A 21,820-nucleotide genomic window follows, 5' to 3' on the forward strand; every position below is an offset into this window, starting at 1 on the left:
TTTTAAGGGAGTTAATTGGAACAAACCAGTTTAAAGTACCGAATTTAAAACTTCAGCTCAGGTGTCAAAAATGACGCGTTAAACGGACCGGCTTGACAATGAAACCCATTTTTTCAATCCTAATTTTAATTTCACCAACACTTTTCTATGATGCGCTGATTATACTTTGGCAAATCCTAAATAGTGTCCCCGGGGCATTCTTTAAGTCCTTAAATAAGTTTTTTATAGAATTTTTATCGGAATGCGTAAAATCAATGCATTGGAAATTGTAGTGTTTAACTTTTTGAATAAAAAATTTCTTTAAATGAAATGCTTAAAAAGTGTCTGGGGGAACTCGTCAGCAAGACCCTTATACTTTTTATGAATATACTAACACTTATACTAAGCATAAAAGTTAGACCTTAAGATATTGTATCAATCTATTACTACTCTTTGAGAGTATTTATGGTCATCTTTATATTAAGCTTAAGATAATAGTAATAGAGTTAGTCAAAACAAAATAATAATAATAATAATAATAATAATAATAATAATAATAATAATAATAGAATTATTTAATAAAACATGGGGTGAGTTTTGGATTTCAAATTTTCAAATGTATTAAGAGCAACAAAAAAAAAATAAAAAACACTAGACTAGAGCATGGTATTGCGGCGGACTCTGGAGCCACCTTTTATTAGTTTCCCAGAATGATAGACAAGGTATATGGTGGCATAAGAAACCATTGTTGCAGTCCTATTCAGTTCAGTTACATTAATATAATAAGCAACTATTTGTTCATAAAAAGTTTATCAAACTCTTGGGGCAAAGAAGCATTCCATAGCCATAACTCTTACGACTAGCTTACAGACTTTGGAGCAGAATGCAATGTTGGTTCCAGAGCAGAAACTGAAATACTTGCACTGTCACAAGTTCGCCACCATACATAAGCAAGAAGGTCGAGCCATATATTCCTTGAGTTACAAAGAGCAAAAGCATGATCAATTAGATCAAGAGTTTGCAACATGACAACAGTCTCTAACTATTCAAGTTTGTTGTATAACTCCAGAATATAATTACAAAATAAAAATTCTCCGTTGCCAGCTGAATCCACGTTCGCATTTGAAGCATAAAATTTAATAATAGCCAACAGCCCTATAGCCAACAGCCCTCAGAGAATCAAAGATATACGTGCAAGCTTGGATATATGGCCAAATCAAAGATTTTAAAAAAACTTGCAGTGAATCTTAAATCCTATGGACATATGATAGATTGTGAAATTAGAATCTTGATGAGGCGAGGTTAAAAGTCTTGGTGCTTGTAATGTCCTTCCAAGATTTTAGCCTCAGGCCACATATAACATCAACCACATTCACACCATAAAACATTTGGCCTCTCCAACAGTGTTTTTAAATGGCGGCCATGGCAGAATGGCATGACGTTTTTTTTTTTACACCATAGGCCATTTGTGAAGGGAATGGCTGCCACGGGGGAGCCATAGGCCGCAATGGCGTGTTTATATGGAGGATTTTCTGCCTTCCACCGTCAACAACATTTTTCCCCAACAAAGTGCCTCAGCTACTGCCAATATATCAAGCAAGCAATGAAATCGAACGAAAAGGCAATGCAGATTTTGTATATCCACTCCATATTTGGCCAAACTCTATTTTTTTTTCTTAAAGTCCAAGTAAAAATTAAAGCAAATTTTTTTTTTTTATCATTCAATTGTAGGTTATGCACAATGCAGTTTTAAAATGTAAATCAATCGATGTTATTAATACGTCCATGTTTTCATACTCAATTACAATGTCAAATAGGTCGACAAGGAATTAATCAATCATGTACGATCAATGATGATGTTAACAATCCACTAAACAAACAATCATATAAGTTTGATTAGAAATCATCACCTCCATATCCTAATTACTAAACCCTAAAAACCTAAACAATAAGGCATAGGATATAGATACCTCTAACTCCGATGCACAAGAATGAGAAACCTTTATTGCAACAATTGCCTAAATAATCTAAACAATTTTAAAGTTGAAAGTTGAAACTAAGCCTTTAATCTTCAGGATCTAGCAAGTGATTGGTGAGCATTCTATGTGAATGTTGTAAACTCTCAATCATCAACTTTGATTCTTATCGATAAAAGTTAAGCTTTAACTTCCACTTGTCTAGGTCTAACATCTTGATCATTATTAATCAACGATCCAAGCCCTTCTTCCACCTTCCCAACATCAACATCTTGATGATATAAAGAATTTGATGTCAATATGTTCACCCCAGAAACCCTATCAATCTCCAAAACCTCAGGCAAACCACCACCACAACCTTTCGACATACCAACATCAATTCGAATAGCCTTATTTCCGCAAACGCCATTAATCCCTCCCCTCTGAATGGTATGCCCCATAATCATCCTCTTAACACCCGGAATCGTTGACAAAACATGCTCAAGACTCGAACAATCACAATTCCCATCAGAAAATTTCCTAAGCCAAACAACTGCATTCCTCCCACGACAATAACCCGGTGACAACCGATTACCATAATTACCATTAACCCAATCAATAACCTCACTATTAATCTTCTCCAATCCATAATCAACATGTTCTTGCAACAAACCACCATGAACAAAAATCGAATCACCAACAACCAAAACAGTAACGTTTTGTGTGAAGAACCTTCTAGAAATTGGGCCATTAGGTCTTAATGCAGCAACCCTAGCCCTAAGCCCATCATGAAACTCTCTCCTCGCACCACGAAACACCACGTGTACACCATCCAACGGATCTAACGGTGGTTCCAAATCTTTGCAGAGACTCTTCATCTTGTTACCTTCACGAAACCATTTCAACCAAACCCTAAATTCATCAACGCCTGATTTCGTCGCGAAACGGAAATCACCTTCAACGTTCATGATCTCGTGGTTTCCATTCATGGTGATGAATCTTCCGCCTTGAATTGCTGCTTCGCGTTTCAGTTTTTCTAAGAGGTACAGGATTTTGATTTCGTCACCGCCGCGGTCGAGGACATCGCCGACTTGAACTACGGTGGATGAACCTCCGATGTATTTATCGGAATCGTCGATTAATCCGGCGATTCGGAGAGCTTCTTTTGTTTTCTTGAGGTCGCCATGGAGATCGCCGATGGCAATAAGACGTTGCGGGGAGGGTAGTCGAGTGGGGAGTGGAGGTGGCGGAGATGACGGCGGTGGTGGGAGGAAGATTCCGCCGCTGACTGAAAAGTCAACGAATGTATCGACGAAAGAAGATAGAAGATTGGGAACTCGTTTGCAGAATGAGTTTTGTTTTTCGTTTTCCATTTTGAAAATAAGTGCTTTCAAATCATCAGAAGCGCTTTTTTATTTTTTAGCTTCAAAATGAGAAGCACGAGACGAAAGAAAGACTCAAACATATGTTATGTTTGGATTGGTGTTACAAAATGGAATGGAGCGGAATGGAGCATAATGGAATGAAGTGTAACGGAGCGGAATGAAGTAAAATATCATTCCATTGTTTGGATATATTTTATAAATATTCATTCCATTGCATACACCCCAATTTAGAGGGGAAAGAAAATTAGAAGATTGGATGGTATGAGATAGAATGAGGTCGATTGTGTTCCATTCCACTCCATTCATTTTTTGCAAATCCAAACAATGGAACTTAGTTAGTTACCACTTCATTCCATTTCATTCCATCTTTTACCACCAATCCAACCATAGCCTAAGAGAAAGAAACCAAAAAGAAAGAAACACTCCAGCAAGTATTTTGATTTTGGTTTTGTATAGGAAACATAAAGTTCAAACAAAAAACAAAAAAAGAATTCAATTAATGTATTTAAAAATATTGATTTTTCCATTTGCTTGTCTTTCGTGTAATAATAGTAGAATAGTTTACGATGTTCTGGTGATCAAACTCAGTATTTACAGCGTACTAAAAACAAATAAATAGTAGAATAGTTATAATATACTAGCGGGTCAGGCAGGCGCGGAACGCGCCTGCCTGTGTCTAACTTATGTACCCAAAAAAAAAAGATACGCCTTATGTTATGGTGAGTTTGTTAATAAAAGATTTTTGTTGCTACTAAAAAAAAGCAAGGGTAATGTTGGTATTATGAAAATTCTACCCAAAACTCATGTATTCTTTTTATATATTATAGTATAGAATAGATATAGATGAAAAAACCATAAAAAAAAAGAGAGGAAGTTAAGGGCAATTATGGAATAATTAAAAAACCATAAAGGAAGTTAAGGGCAAAATGGACCAAAAAAAATCCTGCCCAAACTCCCTTATCCCCTTTATATATTGTTATAGATATAGTATAGAATAGATATAGATGAAAAAACCATAAAAAAAAAAGAGGAAGTTAAGGGCAATTATGGAATAATTAAAAAACCATAAAGGAAGTTAAGGGCAAAATGGACCAAAAAAAATCCAGCCCAAACTCCATTATCCCCTTTATATATTGTTATAGATATACTGTGAAAATATCCCTTAACATGAGTTTATGCAAGATTTGTTTGTTTTTAAAATTAGATATATTTCAAAAAAAAATTGCAATTTTTTTATGGAAAATATTAAAATAGCGTACCCGGTGTACTAGTTAAACACATAAATAAGGAAATTTTGTCTTGAAACTCGTGCATTAATGCATTGAAAATGTAAAAAGTTTATTTTTGGTATTTTTAATACCCGTACTGTTTATGTTTAACATCACTTTTTTTATATTTAAACTGAATGTTGCTTAGTAAAAAAAAGAGAGAGAGGAAAATATGTAATAGATAGAAAAATTAAATAATGTAATGCAATAATAGAGTGTGTCAAAAAGAGTAAGTTAGGAAATGTGTCCATGAGATGACATTTCTCTCGAAGAATAGTACACTAATGTGTGTGAATTAAAAAAGCACCAAATGATATATTGGTTAGGTTGTCACATTATAATACAAAATAAAATAAAATGGAAAATACAGTTCAGTCAAAAAACAGTGGTGAATCTTTAGGAAAAAAACATACATTGAACTCATTTTTCGTCGGCAAGGTGAGGAAATCATTTTGGATTTTGCCTCTACTTTGGGGTTTTTTGTGCCATCCATCATTTAAACATTAATAAAAATAAAATTTGACTTCATATTCCCACATTTATACTTATACCTACAAAACACATGAACAACCTATAAATACCAAAGATGCAACAATTTTTAAAAATTACTGGATATTTCTAAAATCAAATTTTTTTGTATGAATATTTACACCAATTTTTTTTTATGAAGATCAGGTGAAAATTTTGAAAATAATAATAATTTTGACTTTTAATGACAGACAAAATCCCACTAAAAGTAAATTTTACTCCACTATCCAAATTTTGTTTATCCAATACAACAATGATTTTGTATGTTTCTAAGCTAAGTTCAAAACTAAAGGTGAAAAACAAGGTTAATATCAAGTGGTACACTATTTTCCAACCATGAAATCTATGTAATTGCACAATTTTACTACAAATACAAGGATGCTGCAAAGACAATGTCCCTCTTGATTTTGGACACAGCCTCCTCAAACTTCTCCTCAAGCTCAGTTTCTCCAATTGACTTAGCTGCTTCTATTAACTGCTGAAGAACTTCCTCAAGTCTTCTAATTGCTCTAATCAAGCTACCTTCAAAAACTTGTGTAATCTCCATGATCTCATAGAACTTTGAACCTTTCGCCCAAGCATACACAACCTCCATAATGTCAGGCCTAAATGACTTTACAAAAGTTTCAACATCAATTTGCACCTGTTTTTTGTTTTTGGTAAAAAAAACGAGATTAAACAAAAAAAAAAACTTGTTAGAGCATTTACAGTAGACCAAAGCTACAGTATTCAACGAATGACATCGTTGATTGGACACTAATGAAGATGGATATGCAGAATTGTTATTGTCAAATGAAAAGCTTAGGACCTAAATCAAAATCTTCACATTTGCAGTTAAATTCTAGTTATGGAATGAATTGGTATTCGGTAATTACCTTGCATTCAAGCTGAAGCTGGGCAACTCTCCGGGCAGTGTCTTGTAATTGCGAATAGAGTAGATCAAGTTCTTCGCGAGGTTTGGGAGCATCGTTGATTTTTTCTTGCCAGACAAAACAAGACAAGAGAGAAATCAGCTCCTCCACCTTTATGTCCTTGAAAACACCATTGAACATGAGTTCTGTTAAGGTCAATTCATCTGCACTACTAATTTCACAAGCAACCTTGCCTTTCAAGTCCACCACGTTGTCACTTGTAGCATATCTGCATATGAAGGTCTTATGTGAATATCATTTTCATCAGCACAGGTAAATCATATTGGGATGCTGAAATTATTTGATACAAAGAAGCATGAATAAAACCATAAAAAAGAACAGAAATACTTCACAATTTTCATTACCCTAGCCTCCGAAGAACCCTCTTTCTTGCCTTGAGTTCATCCTTGAATGCCAGAGTAGTAGATGATCTTAATGTTTTCTTAATGGACTTTATTTTTGCCGTCAGCTCTTGCTTCCTTTGAAAAACTTTTATCTTCTGCTTTATAAGAGGTGACTTCGCAATTTCATGCTTTTCAAATAGCCTCTCCAAAGCCTCTATTCTACGGGATGCTTTCTTGTACGAGCTACTTTGAATCTGAAAAATATAGGAATCTCGGTAATGATAGTATAATTGGGAAGTAATAAAAATGAGGAAAATGAATGGATAAGCACTACACCTTCATGTCTTCTTCGGGATCTAGACGTGGCAATCCCTTTTCACTAAATCTAGAAAGTGTTTCCATAACTTTTTTCAGTGTGTTTTCTCGAGCTTCCAATGGCAAAAGATCCTTTGGTATGTATAGACGCAGGCTGCTAATTGTATTGATCTGTAAATAATAAAAGAGAAAATTATATACCGATCATTGGTTATTTTATTAATCTTGTGAACAGTAAAAACCAAAAAAATACAGTTCCAGCAAAACCAACATTTCATTTTCAACAATGAATTGGATAAAGGTATTCAATGCAACATATCAAATTCCAACTATTGAATTTTAATCCTAGATGAGGTATTCAATGCAACATATCAAATTCCAACTAATGAATTGGAGGGTTAATCGAGTTGGATCGACAGCGGCTACCGGAGAAGAACAAAGTTAACGACAACCCCGAAGGGTGAACCGGTGGTGCAGAGGAAACTAAAACCGGCACCGGCGTCTACATCGTGGAGAAAGAAATTTGGATTTGGGGAATATAAAAACAGTGGGTCGGTTTCCAATCTAACAATTTAAGGAGTACCATATATAAAAGAACATATTCTTCATTTCTTTTAATTAAATCTGTAAAAATTACAATTTAGAGTCAAAGCCTGCATATATATTACATCACTTGACAGCTTAAAATACTTTACCTGAGAGATAGGAATGGAAACAACTATAGGTTCTCCATGTTCTTTCAGAGGAACAATCTCAACAGATTTTTTTCCAAGTTTATCTTTCCTCACCACACATCTTGTAAGAATATCAACTTTGTATGATGCATCTTCTGGCTTTATGCTTGCATCATCTGAAATGTTTTATTGACTACTTTACAACAAGGAACGGAAATTTTATAGTACAAAAGTATATAAAAATCACAAGAAGCCATTGAAAATCATCACCTTCAGAAACACCCTTAATCCTTTCAAAATTAATGATCAATCCCCAAGTCAACTGATCCTCAATAAAAATGGGAGAAATATCCTCATCGCTTGAAGTGCATTGGATAGAAACAAGCCTCCCAGGCTGTAAAAAAGGCAAACAGTGCTTTGGCAATAACACAATGTCACGAACCTCCTTATTAAAACTTCTAAGCTGCTCCAGCAGATTGTAATAATCCTTCAAACTGTCTTCTTCTTCGATAACAATTGATTCCCTTTCTTCTTCGAAAGCTTTTATTTGTTTCTGGATACACAAAATTATTAAGAAAAAGTTAAAAAACTAATCTTTCGTTGATGAAATTTCCAAACCAACAATAGAAGTAAAGGTATTTTATTAAAAAAGGTTTTCTCAAGAACCAACTGAAATAGAAGCACATCAATGGGTTTTAAATAATGATATGTATATGAATTAATGGGTTTCAGATCAAGGAACAAAGTAAAATTGAGTATAAAAATGGAATTGTAATTGTAACTGTATTAATGAAAGCAATGAACAATTTCAAGTAGTAATGGTGGAATGTAAAATAACAGGTAACAAACTGATAGCAAACAAGCTATCAGCGCCAAAAGCTCAAAGGCTTCCCAAATCACCAAGATGGTGATCCCCAAATTCTCTAACAGAATTCGTCGATGATCATTCTCACTCTCCCTTTTCCACTATATATTAACTAACTCATTAATATCCCTTTCTTACTGCCAGCTCATCCCTCCTTATTCCTTTCTCACACTCACATTGGGCTTAGGATCATAATCAGGCCCACTTCACAATTCAAGTCTCTATCAAATAACTAGTATATGCCTCTTCACAGAAGAACCCTTTAGGCTTGAAGGAAGAACCAAGCAAGTGTCCACTTTATGTCTCTACTGAAATTAAACATATTTCTCAAGAATGGAGAGTAGAAGTGCAATAGGGCCAGATTAATAAGATATTTATACTCGGCTTGGTTCAGGTCCATTTGTTTCTCATCACTCAAGGTACACGGCTGATGCATATTATAAAACAATTCTTAGATAATTAGGAAAAAAGTTATTCGATGACATCAATGTCTTCGGCCGCCTTGATCAGGCGGTTAGAGAGACCTTGTCACAAAGACCATATTTCTACAGCTTACCAACCCATGAAATTTTCACAGTTTCTCTGAAATGGTTAGGATGGCTGGGGTTCTGAGTTTAGGGATTAAGATTTTATCATGCAACACAAAATGTGGTTTCCAATACCAACTTGGAGGAATCAATTGAAGTGAGCTGAATTCCTTGAGAGATTGAGTCTCAACATCGCTGTTTATAGTTACAACTTGATACAAAACTAAATCTCTTAATTTTTAGGGGTTGAACTATAGCAGTTTCCTGACCTAAAAGATATGTACAAGTAATAATTGTAAAAAAGGACGACCGTATAATTATCAGTATATACAAGAGGAGAGAGAGAGAGAGAGAGAGATAAAATACGAAAATCTTAAACTAGCATGTTAAGCACGTCAACTTCATTTGACTGAAAATTTCCCAACTCAAATAAATTCCCATTAAAACAAACCTCAAGGTCGGGAATGGCACGATCAGCTTGGAACTGGAAAAAAGAATTACGGAGTAAATTTTCAGGATCACCATCTTCAGAGCGCATTTGGTTCAAAATCATGTTGTAGCTTAAATGAAAGGCACTGAAATGCAAGGAAGCATATACGTAAGAAAGAGGCAACAATTCATTTATAGAAGCTACAATATTAAAAATAGGGAACATATTATCAAAAGCTTAACAAGCATAAGACAACCATCCTTGATTTTGTCTGTGTTCATGCATTAAACTTAGAACAGTCTCTGTCATGGCATCACTTATTATGTCACAACTCACAAGTCACATTGTCATTGCTATTATGTGTGTGATTTTCCAATTCCCCAATAAAAACTACATAAATTAAACTAGAGTTTTAGTTACTACACAACTAGGCAACTCTGACAACAGGCTATCAGAGAAATGTAAAATCCTGGCATCCCCAAATTAGAAGTGTTAGATATTCAAGATCAACAAGAACAATTCCAGTTCACAAACATCACAATCATAATTTGGTAGCATCTTGAGTGATATAATTCTTTGAATTAAGCACACAGTTTACCTGTTTAAACTATCAGCTGCTCCTTTAACCATTGATTTAGCAGTAGAAGGCTCCATCTTCTCATCAATCATGAGGATACATACTCCCCGGTCATCAATACCTCGTCGACCAGCACGACCACTCATTTGTATATATTCTCCACTGGTTATCCACCTAAACTTGTCCCCATCAAATTTTCGGACATTTGTAAAAACTACAGTTTTTGCAGGCATGTTCAAACCAATACTGAAGGTCTCTGTGGCAAACAAACACTGAAGGAAAATAATTCAGTAGTTGAAAGATTTAATAATTTTGTCAAACAAGGAATGTTTATTATATCAACATTAATCCTAGCTTATATTAGCAAATACAAAAAGACATTTCCCTTTATAGGCTATTATATTTTAGCATAGGTAATTCAAAGTGAGCATAGTCCAGAGCCTCATAAGTAAGACACAAATCAGAAATTCTAGCAACTCTTACTAATAATCCTAGGAAGCTTATTTCTTAGGTTTATGCATATGCCTCCTCTTCTTTAGTTTTGATTGATGGTTCTCACATTATGTTTTGGAATGAAGGAATGTTCTTAAAGTTAAAGGCTTTTTCTGCTCACTATGAAAAGTCATCTATATAATATTTCAATTTTATACATGCTCATAATGCTTATGGAAATTTTCACCTTTCATCGGAACATGAAAAATAGATAAGAAAGCGAGGTTGTTCATGAAATGCTTTCTCGGTGCGCACATTGTTTATTCTTCCACCATGTTAATTTCCAATATTTTGACAGGAACAACAAACCTAAGGTTTTACGACAGTATGAATTCCTGTATTTCCAAGGGCAGAATTTTGTTGGTGGCCTCTTTTTAATGCTCTGCTCATTGTTCATGACCCATCATCAGAGTCTAATCCTGGCTTTGTTGCAATTTGGAGCCATTTTGGCTCAAGGATAGTAGCATGCAAGCCCACTGACAAATTGCTACCAATGCTATAAACTAGCCTACTATTGCTTATTGAACTATTCTACACGATATTCCAATCACTTTGACAAAAATAAGATACGGGTGTCCGGTTATGTACATGTTCAAAACTTATATAGATGAAGTATCTATATCTCATGCTTTTTTCACTAACCTTGATTAGTCCTTCTTGAAATAAGATCTCAATCACTTCCTTTAGAATTGGGAGTAATCCAGAGTGATGCACTCCAATTCCCCGTTTCAGCAAGGGGAGCATGTTTGAAACCTAAAAAATCAACACAAAACCATTTTGGTATGCTATATTTTGTAATAGAAGAACCTATTTAAATTAGTTTTGGAGCAACGCATAACTACAGAGGGATGATATATTCTCCAATTCCAAAGCAGAAAAAGATAGATAAAAAAGAAATGAGACTGTTCAAGAATGCATTAAGGATTCCCATCCCAATCTCATGCAATATATGGAAATTAGAAAACAACAATGATCAAAGAACCAAAGAGAAGCAAAAATTAAAATTCATGAGTGACTTCAGAGTATAATCCGATATAGAAAAACAAATTCTTAACTCCAAATAAAGCAAACAAAGCTTATGCAGCAAAGAACAGGTAAAGCTCCAAATAAGGCAAACCTAATAAATCTGAAATCTACTAGTCCTACGGAATCGTTGTTTTCTTAAATTGTAGGGTGTGATAGAATTGACGAGAGAAAATAGAATCCGGTTTAAGAGATGATTTTTTTTTTAAATTAATAACGCTGCTAAAAATCAGAGATGTGCATAAGGCATGGTAAATGTGCCCAGAGAGATAAACAATAAAGTTAATTAACTTGCCTGGGGCAGCTTCTTATCATCATCTGAAAGCATATCCATAGCACACCAAAATATTTTTTCTATGTTGTCCTTCTCTATATCCCCATTAAGATCCATTTTTGCCATCTGCAGATACCACAGACAATTTCAGAGACATAGTATCACACATGGAAATGGAAAAATATACTCTTAACAATAAACATCAATTAGAACGTACCTGCATTGCAAGAAATTCACACTCCCTCTTGCTAAAGCTGAACAGTATAACGGGATCGTATTGACGTTGGATGATCATTTTCACCATCTTGAATATGTCGCTTTCTTCAGCAGCCTTGCCCAGCACCAAACCTTTTTGCCACTTGGCGTTTTCTTTTTTCCTATCACCATCAGCAGCAGGAACAAGAGCATTCAAAGCTTTCTGAAAGCTGTCTTCGCGAAATTTTCCCTTTTCGTCAACAACCAAGTACAGACCCTCGCTTCCAGAAGGAAAAATATAATGTTGAAGGGGAGTTGGCCGGTAATCTGTATAAACAATATGACAAGGTTGTTGGTGCACCTGCAATCAACCCAAATCATAAGACCATCATCAATACACATCCCTTCATTCACAAAAAATAACCAACAATAAGTCGATCATTAGAGATTCAATGAAATCAAGTTGAGATTAAATAACCTTTGCCACCCAATCAGCAAATTCCTTGGCATTAGGGACAGTGGCAGATAGGAAGACAAAACGGGCATTCTTTGGCGACATAACAATGCTCTCTTCCCAAACCACACCCCTTTCGCGATCACGCATGTAATGCACCTCATCAAAAATTATCCAAGCCACCTCCCTGGTGACCTCAGACCCTTTGTATTGCATACTACGCCAAATTTCCGTAGTCATGACCTGAAATTAATAAAACAAAAAAACCAATAAATTTTGTTACTTTGGATGAAATTATTTGTTTTATTCCTATAATACCGTTAACTATTTATTATCTCATTTCACTTATTGTTTTCTCTACAAGAAATAGTTCATGGTATTATTGACAAAATAGTAGATAATGTTGCACCTTTTGAACTTTGAAAAAAACTAATAGGTCTTGGTCGGATAAACAACTAAATTAAGAGCCGAACATATAAGTTTTCCTGTATAAGCTATTTCTATAACAAAAGATAAAATAGAGTCAAATTGTTTTCATAAAAGCTATAAGGTGTTTTCCTAAAAGCTATAACATGTTGCCAATCAAACATTCCCTATATAGAACCAAAATTCTTCTAGAAAAACAACATTTACAAAAGGAACAAAGTATATATATATATAAAGGTACCAAGCAAGAAGCATTGGGATCAATGGTAACATCACCAGTCATCAAACCAACATCAGAAAACTCTTCTTTAAATTCTCTATACTTCTGATTACTAAGTGCCTTAATAGGTGAAGTGTAGATAACACGTTGTCCATTTCGAAGCGACATAGCAATTGCATATAACGCCACAACAGTTTTCCCAGCAGATGTATGTGCAGAAACCTATAAACAAAATGATCAAAAATCAAATTTCAGTATTTAAGTGGCTATTTAATTGAACCGAACAAACTAAACTAAAGTTTACCATAACAGATTGAGAGTTTTCAAGACAAGTAATAGCTTGAGATTGAAAGGGGTCAAGTGTAAAAGGGAATTTCTTTGCAGGGTCTTTTGTTTGAGATGAATCAGAAGTTGAAGACGAAGCTTGAACGTAGCCATGTGGATACGATACTTCATGAACACATTCATGTTGTTGAATTTGTGAAGTTGTTGATGTTGTTGATGGTTCTTCCGGTGTTTTTCTCTTCAACGAACCCATTATTTGTTAGAGATAAACGCGATTCTAGTTAGGGAATTATAAACATGAAAATGTATGTATGAATATAAAGCTGTGTTGTTAACTGATTGCGGCGGTGCTGAAAAAAACGAACTCCGGCAAGCGGCGGCTTACTCCGGAGAATAACAATGGCAGAAAATCTTCTTCTCTCTTCAAGTCGCCGTTTTGCAGCTGCTACTGTTGTGTGTTGTTACGAAATTAGGGATTGTCCTTCTCCAAATCTGGACGGTTAGATCAATCCTATGGTTTAAAATTTAAAAATAAAACAAATCTCTCTTTTTTTTTATTTTTTTCTTTTTTTTTTTTGTCATGCTAAACAGTGCCCCGGGCACTTGTTAAGTATACCTAAAAAAAAATAAAAAAAAAAATTTATATTGAAAAGACAACTTTTTGTACTTTTGAGGCATTGAATGCACGCATTTCGAGACAAAATTTCTATTTTAACATACTTAACCAGTGCCCTTTAGCATTTTCCTTTTTTTTTTAACAACAATTGAAATAAAGAAAGATAAATGTACACATCCTTTCAATCCTAATTTTAACTAGTCCGTGTACCCGTGTGATGCACGGGACGGGACTGTGTTGGTGTGTAAAATATTGATTTTTCATGGTGTGAATTGAGAGAGTATATTTATTTTATAACAATTGTTAGATTACATTTACAACATAAAAATGTTAAAAAAAAAAAAAAACTAACAATTTAATTTTAATCATTTTTAATTTTAAGAAAGAAAAAATTTAATTTTTAAAAAAATATAATTTTGTTATGAATATTATTGGGTTTCCATATAAATTATTGATCCATGTTATTGGCCCATTATATTTATCAATAAATAGATCTTATGCATCATGTAAAGTGAACTCTTAGTAAATAAGAAAAAATATATTCTTTTTGACTTTCTCTCTTCTCTTATCTTCTTCCCTCCTCCATATATATCAATGCTCTTGATGAATAATAGTACAAACTCTAATTACTAAAAATATCTTGTACAAAGTTTAAATTAGAAAGATTTTTTTTGGCTTAAATTCAATGGTTAGAAGGATTAAATTGTCAAAATTTAGTTACTTAAAGGATTAAAGTGTCGATTATTCAAACTTAATAGAGCAAAATGAAATGAAAAAAAATTAAAGGATCAAATTGTATAATGTTTATAACTTAAGGACCAAAATGAAATAAAAAAATTATGGAATAAAATAGTAAACCTATGATTAATTAATTAAATTAAGGGACAAAAATATAAATAAAAAAAAGTGAAAGAACACTCCACAAAATTGTTGTTAGTCGTGCATTTGTTAAAAGTTAGTAGTATTCCTTAGCGTTGAAAAAGAGCGGAGGAAAATGAAGGGTCCTCATCTATAGCATTTGTTGGAAGGACAAAAATAAAAGGAATATCAAAGGGTTTTGAGCAGATGTTAGGCAGGATAATTATTTGATTAGGCGCCTAAACTCGCAATGGACGGATAAATTATACATAATCAGATGTTTTAGATAATAAAATATTATTACCTCTAGAACAAAGAAAGTTCAACCCATTATGGGAGAACTCCAGACATTTTCATCTTATAAAATTAACGAATTTTGCTTTTTGTTCTTATAAAACAAAAAAATCACATGTTATCCTGTGAGTTTAGTTCAGTTGGCATGAACATTGTATTATATATGCAGGAGGCCGAGGTTCGAACCCCTGTCATCTCACTTATCCACTTAAGAATGAAATTTCTAGTCATTATGCTTACTTGACAAAAAAAAAAATCAAATGTTTTTATCCTTAGAATAATATCGATCTATTTTGTTTTTAATCCTAATGGACAAAATGTTGACATGTTTTTTTATATTTTTTTAACATAATATGAAATTATATATGTTTAATACAATATATAGACATAATATATATAGACATGTCATGAACAAAAAATGGGTCAAAACATTGACATTAAGATCAGGCCGTCCCCTATGAGATGTAGGGTGAGCGACAACATCGAGCCTCAAAATTTTGAGGGGCTCAACTGAAAATGTTGAAGTAATATAATAATAATAATAATATATTGTTAGTGTTTATAAAATATCAAATGTACTCAATAAGTTAATTTTGAGGCCTTATAATAATGCTTATATATTACCAATGTTTAGTAAAATATCATATGTTTAATAAAAAAGATATCCTAATCAAATAAAAAAAAATTACACGTTTCTTGATTAAGAATTTTCTCCCCTCCCAACTAAATTTTTTCCATAAACATGAGTCATGAAATCGAATATATGACCACATGTTTAAGGGAACCAAAACGCCTACTGCTTGAATCAATTCATTATTGATGTTTCTTATGTTACTTATAATTTAAATAAATGATATATTTTTTTTAATTTTTTTAACATATTTTTTATTAGGAGTCTATTTTTAATATTTAAATCAGACCTCCAAATAGTCAGGATCGGACCTGATTAAGATGAACATAAACATAAATTGGTGATGAGAGACTAAAAACAAAATAGAAAATATTTAGAGTATGAAAAAAAATGTGATTTTGTGTTTACAGAGATAAAAACCAAATTTACTAATTTTATTTTATAAGGATGAACAATATATTTAACTATAAGAAAAATATAGAATTTTTTTTTTAACATGAAGATGTCGATTTGTTTCCTTTTCTCTAAAGGGTGGCTATTAGAATTGGAAAGGGGAATTGAATGTGTATGAGATATGAAGAATAAAATATGGGTAGGAGTTTAAGTGGAATTAATTGTAGTATTGGAATAGGAATTTGAAAGGTTTTGCAAGGTGTTATTATTGACAATTAAGTAATTAATTAATTAAAAAAAGGTAGAAGATTTAGGCGGACTATTAAGTAAGTTTAGGAGGGAAACATGTTTTCTGTCTTAATATATAAAGGATTTCACCAACACTTTTCTATGATGCGCTGATTATACTTTGGCAAATGCTAAATAGTGTCTCTGGGGCACTCTTTAAGTCCTTAAATAAGTTTTTTATAGATTTTTTATCGGAATGCGTAAAGTCAATGTATTGGAAATTGTAGTGTTTAACTTTTTGAATAAAAAGTTTCTTTAAATGAAATGTTTAAAAAGTGTCCGGGGGAACTCGTCAGCAAGACCTTTTTTTATGAATATACTAACACTTATACTTTTTATGAATTTACTAACACAATTTTGAAGACTATATTTTTCTTGACGCACACAAATTATTTAAAGAATTTTGTAAACCTTTTATTGATTTTAATAGATATTTTTTTAAAAATATATTTGGGTCGAGAGATTATATTAACAATGTACCAAAAAAAAATTAGCTGACATTTTCTTTTTGGACATCAAGAAGGCGCTGACATTTCTTTAATATAAGAAAATAAATCGCCATTTCACTATTTGAAAAGATTAATTATCCAACTTTTTTTTTTAAGCATAATTATCCAACTCTTGGATCTAGAAGGCTTCACAAATATCATATTTAAAACCGACTCGATGAGTGTAGCGGATGAAATTCACCGCTCTCATGTGCCATTTTTCTAAATTTAGTTCCTTAATTTTTAAGATTGATCGCTTATTGTCTTTACATTCAAACTTTGAGATTAAGTTTACCGAAACAAGCAAATATAGTTACTTATGGCTTAATAAGGTGGCAATTTTTTATATCTTTATTCTTTAGGATGTTTCTTGCAGAAATAATTATCTTGCATAAGTTGATTCATGACACAACAATACACGAAGATAACTTCTAAATTTAAAATGTACAGATATTTTATGATTAAAAATAAGCTAGACTAACTAGATTGTTGGCATGGTATTGTCAATTCTGGAACTGCCTTTTGTAATATGGTGATGACTGATGTGTTTGAAGTTCTCTAGTTCTCTTTGGCTTCTTTGATTTATCACAACTTAGGTACATTTCCCTTTATAACAAAAAAATACAAAAATAAAAGGATAAAACCAAAGAGCAAATTTCAAAAGACTAAAAGAAATAAAAAAAAAAGAAAGATAAGTTTCATTTTTGGATACCGCCATGTTTACCTTTTCTTGGGACAGACTTGTTGGGACAAAAGCAACAATTTCCTGCTGATGAGTGTAGGCGCCACGCCATATAGGTGAACGGTTTTATCGGGTGATAAGAAAATAAATTGGTATTCATGAAGGTCCTTTTTATACAGACTTTATTATGAGTACCAATTTCTTTTTATTTGTGATTAGCTAAAATAGATGGTTGTTTGAGAGGATGATTATGATTGAAAATATATAATGATAATTACGAATGTGACGTTACCATTTACTAAAGAGATAGACACAAGTGAAAAACTATCGAGATCTATTACCATTTTTTTAATTTTAATCGAATGGTATGCATTGACTGCATCAAAATCAAATGTATATAATAATAAGCATAAAAGTTAGACCTTAAGATATTGTATCAATCTATTACTACTCTTTGAGACTATTTATGGTCATCTTTATATTAAGCTTAAGATAATAGTAATAGAGTTAGTCAAAACAAAATAATAATAATAATAATAATAATAATAATAATAATAATAATAATAATAATATAATTATTTAATAAAACATGGGGTGAGTTTTGGATTTCAAAATTTCAAATGTATTAAGAGCAACAAAAAAAAAAAAAAACTAGACTAGAGCATGGTATTGCGGCGGACTCTGGAGCCACCTTTTATTAGTTTCCCAGAATGATAGACAAGGTATATGGTGGCATAAGAAACCATTGTTGCAGTCCTATTCAGTTCAGTTACATTAATATAATAAGCAACTATTTGTTCATAAAAAATTTATCAAACTCTTTGGGCAAAGAAGCATTCCATAGCCATAGCCATAACTCTTACGACTAGCTTACAGACTTTGGAGCAGAATGCAATGTAGGTTCCAGAGCAGAAACTGAAATACTTGCACTGTCACAAGTTCGCCACCATACATAAGCAAGAAGGTCGAGCTATATATTCCTTGAGTTACAAAGAGCAAAAGCATGATCAATTAGATCAAGAGTTTGCAACATGACAACAGTCTCTAACTATTCAAGTTTGTTGTATAACTCCAGAATATAATTACAAAATAAAAATTCTCCGTTGCCAGCTGAATCCACGTTCGCATTTGAAGCATAAAATTTAATAATAGCCAACAGCCCTCAGGTCATTTTGTTGTGTCTGTTGATCAGCATCATCTCCCGGACTTAAAAATACAACACGACCTGGGGAAAACAGGTAGTTGTATTATATTAGGTTACAGGCATCTTAATGTAAAACAATTTTGTCAAATGCCAAAGATTATTTTAAACATAAGCTACAAAAATTCATGAACCATAGATAATCCATATACATGAAATGATGAAAGTACGGCAAATATTATGCCAACAAAAAAGTACTAGAAACACTCACTTCCTAAGTCTCTCTCTTGTTGGATGAAATTCATGTGGGTTCTACTACATTATGTGGGAGTGGGACATTTTCAAAGTGACAAGACCTACCTGAATTTCACTCGACAAAATAGTGTTGGAAAAAGTATTAGAGTGAGAGGTGCTAGCCCTACTTTTATGCCAACATCTTCTGCTGGATTCTAGATGTTTACAAAAGAAATCCATGTTTCAATTTTGGAAAATGAGGAAAAACAGAGAAATGACAAGTACATATCAATCATGGTTACAAATTTTAAAGGGTTTAATATATGGGCCAAGCTTGAGCTTTCACAGTTCAACTCATTGCCATGTGAACCAAACAGGCACACACACACAACAGGTAAGAGGAGATATCATTTTCTGTAAGTCAAAACATTCTTACATTAGAAAAACTTAATATAAAATGTTATTTTTATTGATTCAACCTTTAAATTGTAACTATATCGTACATTGATTGTTTGTTGAATCTTGCAAAAATTAAATAAGAATGAGAATATTGATCAAATGGTTTGCATTTTCATACTTTCAAATTTCAAAGGTACGCATATCATGTACATCAATGATATATCAAAGGGCAGGAGCTGTGTATTTTACGAATAAGGGAGTTTTCATTATAAACCTGAGCATAACTCGCTGAATATAAAATGTTCAATAAACACAAGGCTTGATATTGACTTATTTAACTAAGTCAAGAAAAATAGATTGATTTCTTTGTGAGTTGAGCATGAGCCACATTAACCACAAAACAATTCCAAACAGTTAGAAAATCAACATTTGTATCCACAATTTTTAAAAATATATAGATTGTAAAACAACTCATCAGACAAGGCTTTTAGGCCTCTAGCACATTTATGCATATAGAAATAGGCATAAGAGTTGTGTATTCTACTTTCCTCTCCTTATCAGTTTCTAAGGAGGATATCTTTTATGAACTTGTCAATATTAAATCTCCAGTATGTATATAATAAGCATACGATTGGACTGTATGGAGGGGGTTTAGCAGCTAAATTGAGCACTTATTATATAAGTGCTTATGTATATAGAGATGTCAGAAGTTGTTTTCATAAGCTTTTTCAAACAGTCTTACAGGTGTTTATGATAGTAAATAAGCTCAAATGAGTAGATCCAAACAAGCCCTATGAAATACTATTGCAAAAGCTATATGGGGGAGATTGAGTTCCCATCAACTAGTTAAAGAAATTAAAAGACACCCTAAGAAGCATTTGAAATTATTTTGTTAACAACATTAAATAAATGATAAGTAAAAAACAGGGGTTGAAGAGTGAGTTAAGTTACCATGTCGACGAACTGCAACTTCTCGAACTCGGCGAACAAGACCAGTAATTGGATCAGAGAACACCTTTGTCTCGAGGTTTCCTTCAATATACAAAGTTGAACCGGGAAGAACGTTTTTCATGAGAACATTTCCCAATCTCTCAGGATAAATGGTAACCCTGTGCCACTGAACAGCACATCGATTAGCATATTCTCTAGGGTTTTCATGATCAAGGGGTCTTCGATTGTTGCGAATACCACCAGTTCCAATTGATAGTAGAGTAACAACAGTACCACTCCTCAGTTTTTTCTGCAATGGTCTTTGCCCCACTTTACCTACCAATATTGCCTACACTCACACGACATACAAATTCAATATCAATAATAATAAATCAATAAAACCATGATTAATTAATTGGTTGAGAAATTGGATTACCCTGTAAATGCCAGGATCAAGGCCGTTCTCAAGGGGTCGATCGTAGAAGGTTCTTTCGGTTTGTTCTGGTGCAGGGGAAGGAGCTTCTGACTGGGCCTCGTTGGAGTCGGAAAAGGGGGTGGTGGTGGTGCAGAAGCGGAGAGGAATATGATGAAGCAGAGTGGGTGTGGAAAGAAAAGAGCGATAGAGGGAGGTTGTCCTTGAGAGTGAGATTGAGAATCTTCCCATTCCAATGGAGTTTTGCATTCTTGTCTACTATACTGTTATCATAATAAATTATAATTTATAAATCAAATTGTATACCAAATGTTGAAACTACATGACTTAAAATGATGCCTTAGGCGTTGATGGCAACTCGAAATCATCAATAATACCTTTTTTATTGGCATTATTAGCCCACAAAAACCTAACTCCAGTATTCTTATTCATAAGTCCTAATGCTATTTCTCTCATTTGAGATGGAACAAATTTAATTCCCATACTTGGAAAACATAGAAAAACAAGTGATTAATTTGGTTGTTCATCAAGCCATTTCAATATAAGATGATGTTTTCATCATGATCATATAATGCATCAATTGAATGTTGTTCCTAATCTAGATTCTAGAGCTAATCCAACAATTCTGTTTGAACTAGATGATGATGATGATAAAATAGTTTGGATAGTTGTTTTTAAATTAGGTTGAGACTTTCCATGAAATCAGAATTTCAAGTTTCAACAACATTCAAAATCAAACACAACAACATATTCAATTTTCAATTACAATATAACCACAATGAGAAATCAGATAAGAGGGATAGACCTGCAACTGCGAGAGAGAGAGCAGAGGCCGGAGAGACAGTGCGAACAACGGGCGGTGGGTGTGTGAAAGGAAGTGGCCGGTGGATGGGCTGGGCGAACGGCGGCAGGAGAGACGTCGTCGCGTGAGGTGAGAGGGCAGCTCCGCCTTGAGTGTTATGATCTTAAACCCTACAGACTCCAAAACCCCTTTCTTAGGACAGCAATACGACGCAAAACGGGTGGGTATGAAATTAAATTAAATAAACTTCGACAAAATGAAGAATACTACTAATTGCAAAACGGGTGGGTACTGTAACATTTTTTTTTACGGAATATTAAAATGTGTTTAATACAATTTGATACATCGACCAAGACATGGAAACTAACCGACAATGTAGCCGCGTTAGTTAGAGTATGAACAGTTTCAATAGCATGTTTCTGCGCAAACTCTACACTAGAGTTTTTATGATAACTAGAGAAAACTAATTTACAATGATAAATAATAGCGTCAAATTTAGTTAAA

At 33.3% G+C, this 21,820-nt stretch overlaps 3 protein-coding genes across 5 annotated transcripts; all 3 read right to left on the reverse strand.

Annotated features, from left to right (window-relative positions):
• Positions 1-706: 706 nt before the first annotated feature.
• LOC123924654 (single-stranded DNA-binding protein, mitochondrial) lies at positions 707-21,545 on the reverse strand. 2 transcript variants are annotated; one of them, XM_045977609.1, is made up of 5 exons: positions 21,320-21,545; positions 20,518-20,777; positions 20,103-20,430; positions 18,520-18,602; positions 707-1,115 (listed from the first exon to the last, which is right to left on the reverse strand). In XM_045977609.1, exons 2-4 carry the CDS (start codon positions 20,761-20,763, stop codon positions 18,520-18,522), a joined length of 657 nt encoding a protein of 218 aa, XP_045833565.1. In that variant the 5' UTR covers positions 20,764-20,777; positions 21,320-21,545; the 3' UTR covers positions 707-1,115. The 2 variants fall into 2 exon arrangements, with proteins under 2 accessions (XP_045833565.1, XP_045833564.1); XM_045977608.1 differs by lacking the exon at positions 707-1,115 and having other exon boundaries at positions 18,035-18,602; positions 21,320-21,544.
• On the reverse strand, positions 1,751-3,392 carry LOC123924653 (shewanella-like protein phosphatase 2). The gene has a single exon (XM_045977606.1). It carries the CDS (start codon positions 3,305-3,307, stop codon positions 2,135-2,137), a length of 1,173 nt encoding a protein of 390 aa, XP_045833562.1. The 5' UTR covers positions 3,308-3,392; the 3' UTR covers positions 1,751-2,134.
• On the reverse strand, positions 5,270-13,634 carry LOC123924652 (DExH-box ATP-dependent RNA helicase DExH9). 2 transcript variants are annotated; one of them, XM_045977604.1, is made up of 14 exons: positions 13,147-13,634; positions 12,864-13,064; positions 12,221-12,439; positions 11,765-12,103; positions 11,569-11,673; positions 10,893-11,003; positions 9,780-10,030; positions 9,203-9,326; positions 7,630-7,912; positions 7,381-7,535; positions 6,707-6,856; positions 6,392-6,624; positions 5,991-6,255; positions 5,270-5,758 (listed from the first exon to the last, which is right to left on the reverse strand). In XM_045977604.1, exons 1-14 carry the CDS (start codon positions 13,378-13,380, stop codon positions 5,480-5,482), a joined length of 2,949 nt encoding a protein of 982 aa, XP_045833560.1. In that variant the 5' UTR covers positions 13,381-13,634; the 3' UTR covers positions 5,270-5,479. The 2 variants fall into 2 exon arrangements, with proteins under 2 accessions (XP_045833560.1, XP_045833561.1); XM_045977605.1 differs by lacking the exon at positions 11,569-11,673 and having other exon boundaries at positions 13,147-13,578.
• Positions 21,546-21,820: the final 275 nt, after the last annotated feature.

The sequence above is a fragment of the Trifolium pratense genome, linkage group LG4 (genome assembly GCF_020283565.1).
Source record: "Trifolium pratense cultivar HEN17-A07 linkage group LG4, ARS_RC_1.1, whole genome shotgun sequence".
NCBI lineage: Eukaryota > Viridiplantae > Streptophyta > Magnoliopsida > Fabales > Fabaceae > Trifolium > Trifolium pratense.

What these genes read in the sequence shown, in the direction of transcription:
- LOC123924653 (XM_045977606.1), bottom strand. Translation starts at nt 3,307, where the DNA reads ATGGAAAACGAAAAACAAAACTCATTCTGCAAACGAGTTCCCAATCTT.
- LOC123924652 (XM_045977604.1), bottom strand. Translation starts at nt 13,380, where the DNA reads ATGGGTTCGTTGAAGAGAAAAACACCGGAAGAACCATCAACAACATCA. An exon ending in TTCAAGAAGGACTAATCAAG is followed by an intron (nt 10,031 to 10,892) that starts GTTAGTGAAAAA and finishes ATTTTCCTTCAG; the next exon opens with TGTTTGTTTGCCACAGAGAC. An exon ending in TTTCCATTCCTATCTCTCAG is followed by an intron (nt 6,857 to 7,380) that starts GTAAAGTATTTT and finishes TATTATTTACAG; the next exon opens with ATCAATACAATTAGCAGCCT.
- LOC123924654 (XM_045977609.1), bottom strand. Translation starts at nt 20,763, where the DNA reads ATGCAAAACTCCATTGGAATGGGAAGATTCTCAATCTCACTCTCAAGG. An exon ending in TTGATCCTGGCATTTACAGG is followed by an intron (nt 20,431 to 20,517) that starts GTAATCCAATTT and finishes GTGTGAGTGTAG; the next exon opens with GCAATATTGGTAGGTAAAGT. An exon ending in AGTTGCAGTTCGTCGACATG is followed by an intron (nt 18,603 to 20,102) that starts GTAACTTAACTC and finishes TGTTTTCCCCAG; the next exon opens with GTCGTGTTGTATTTTTAAGT.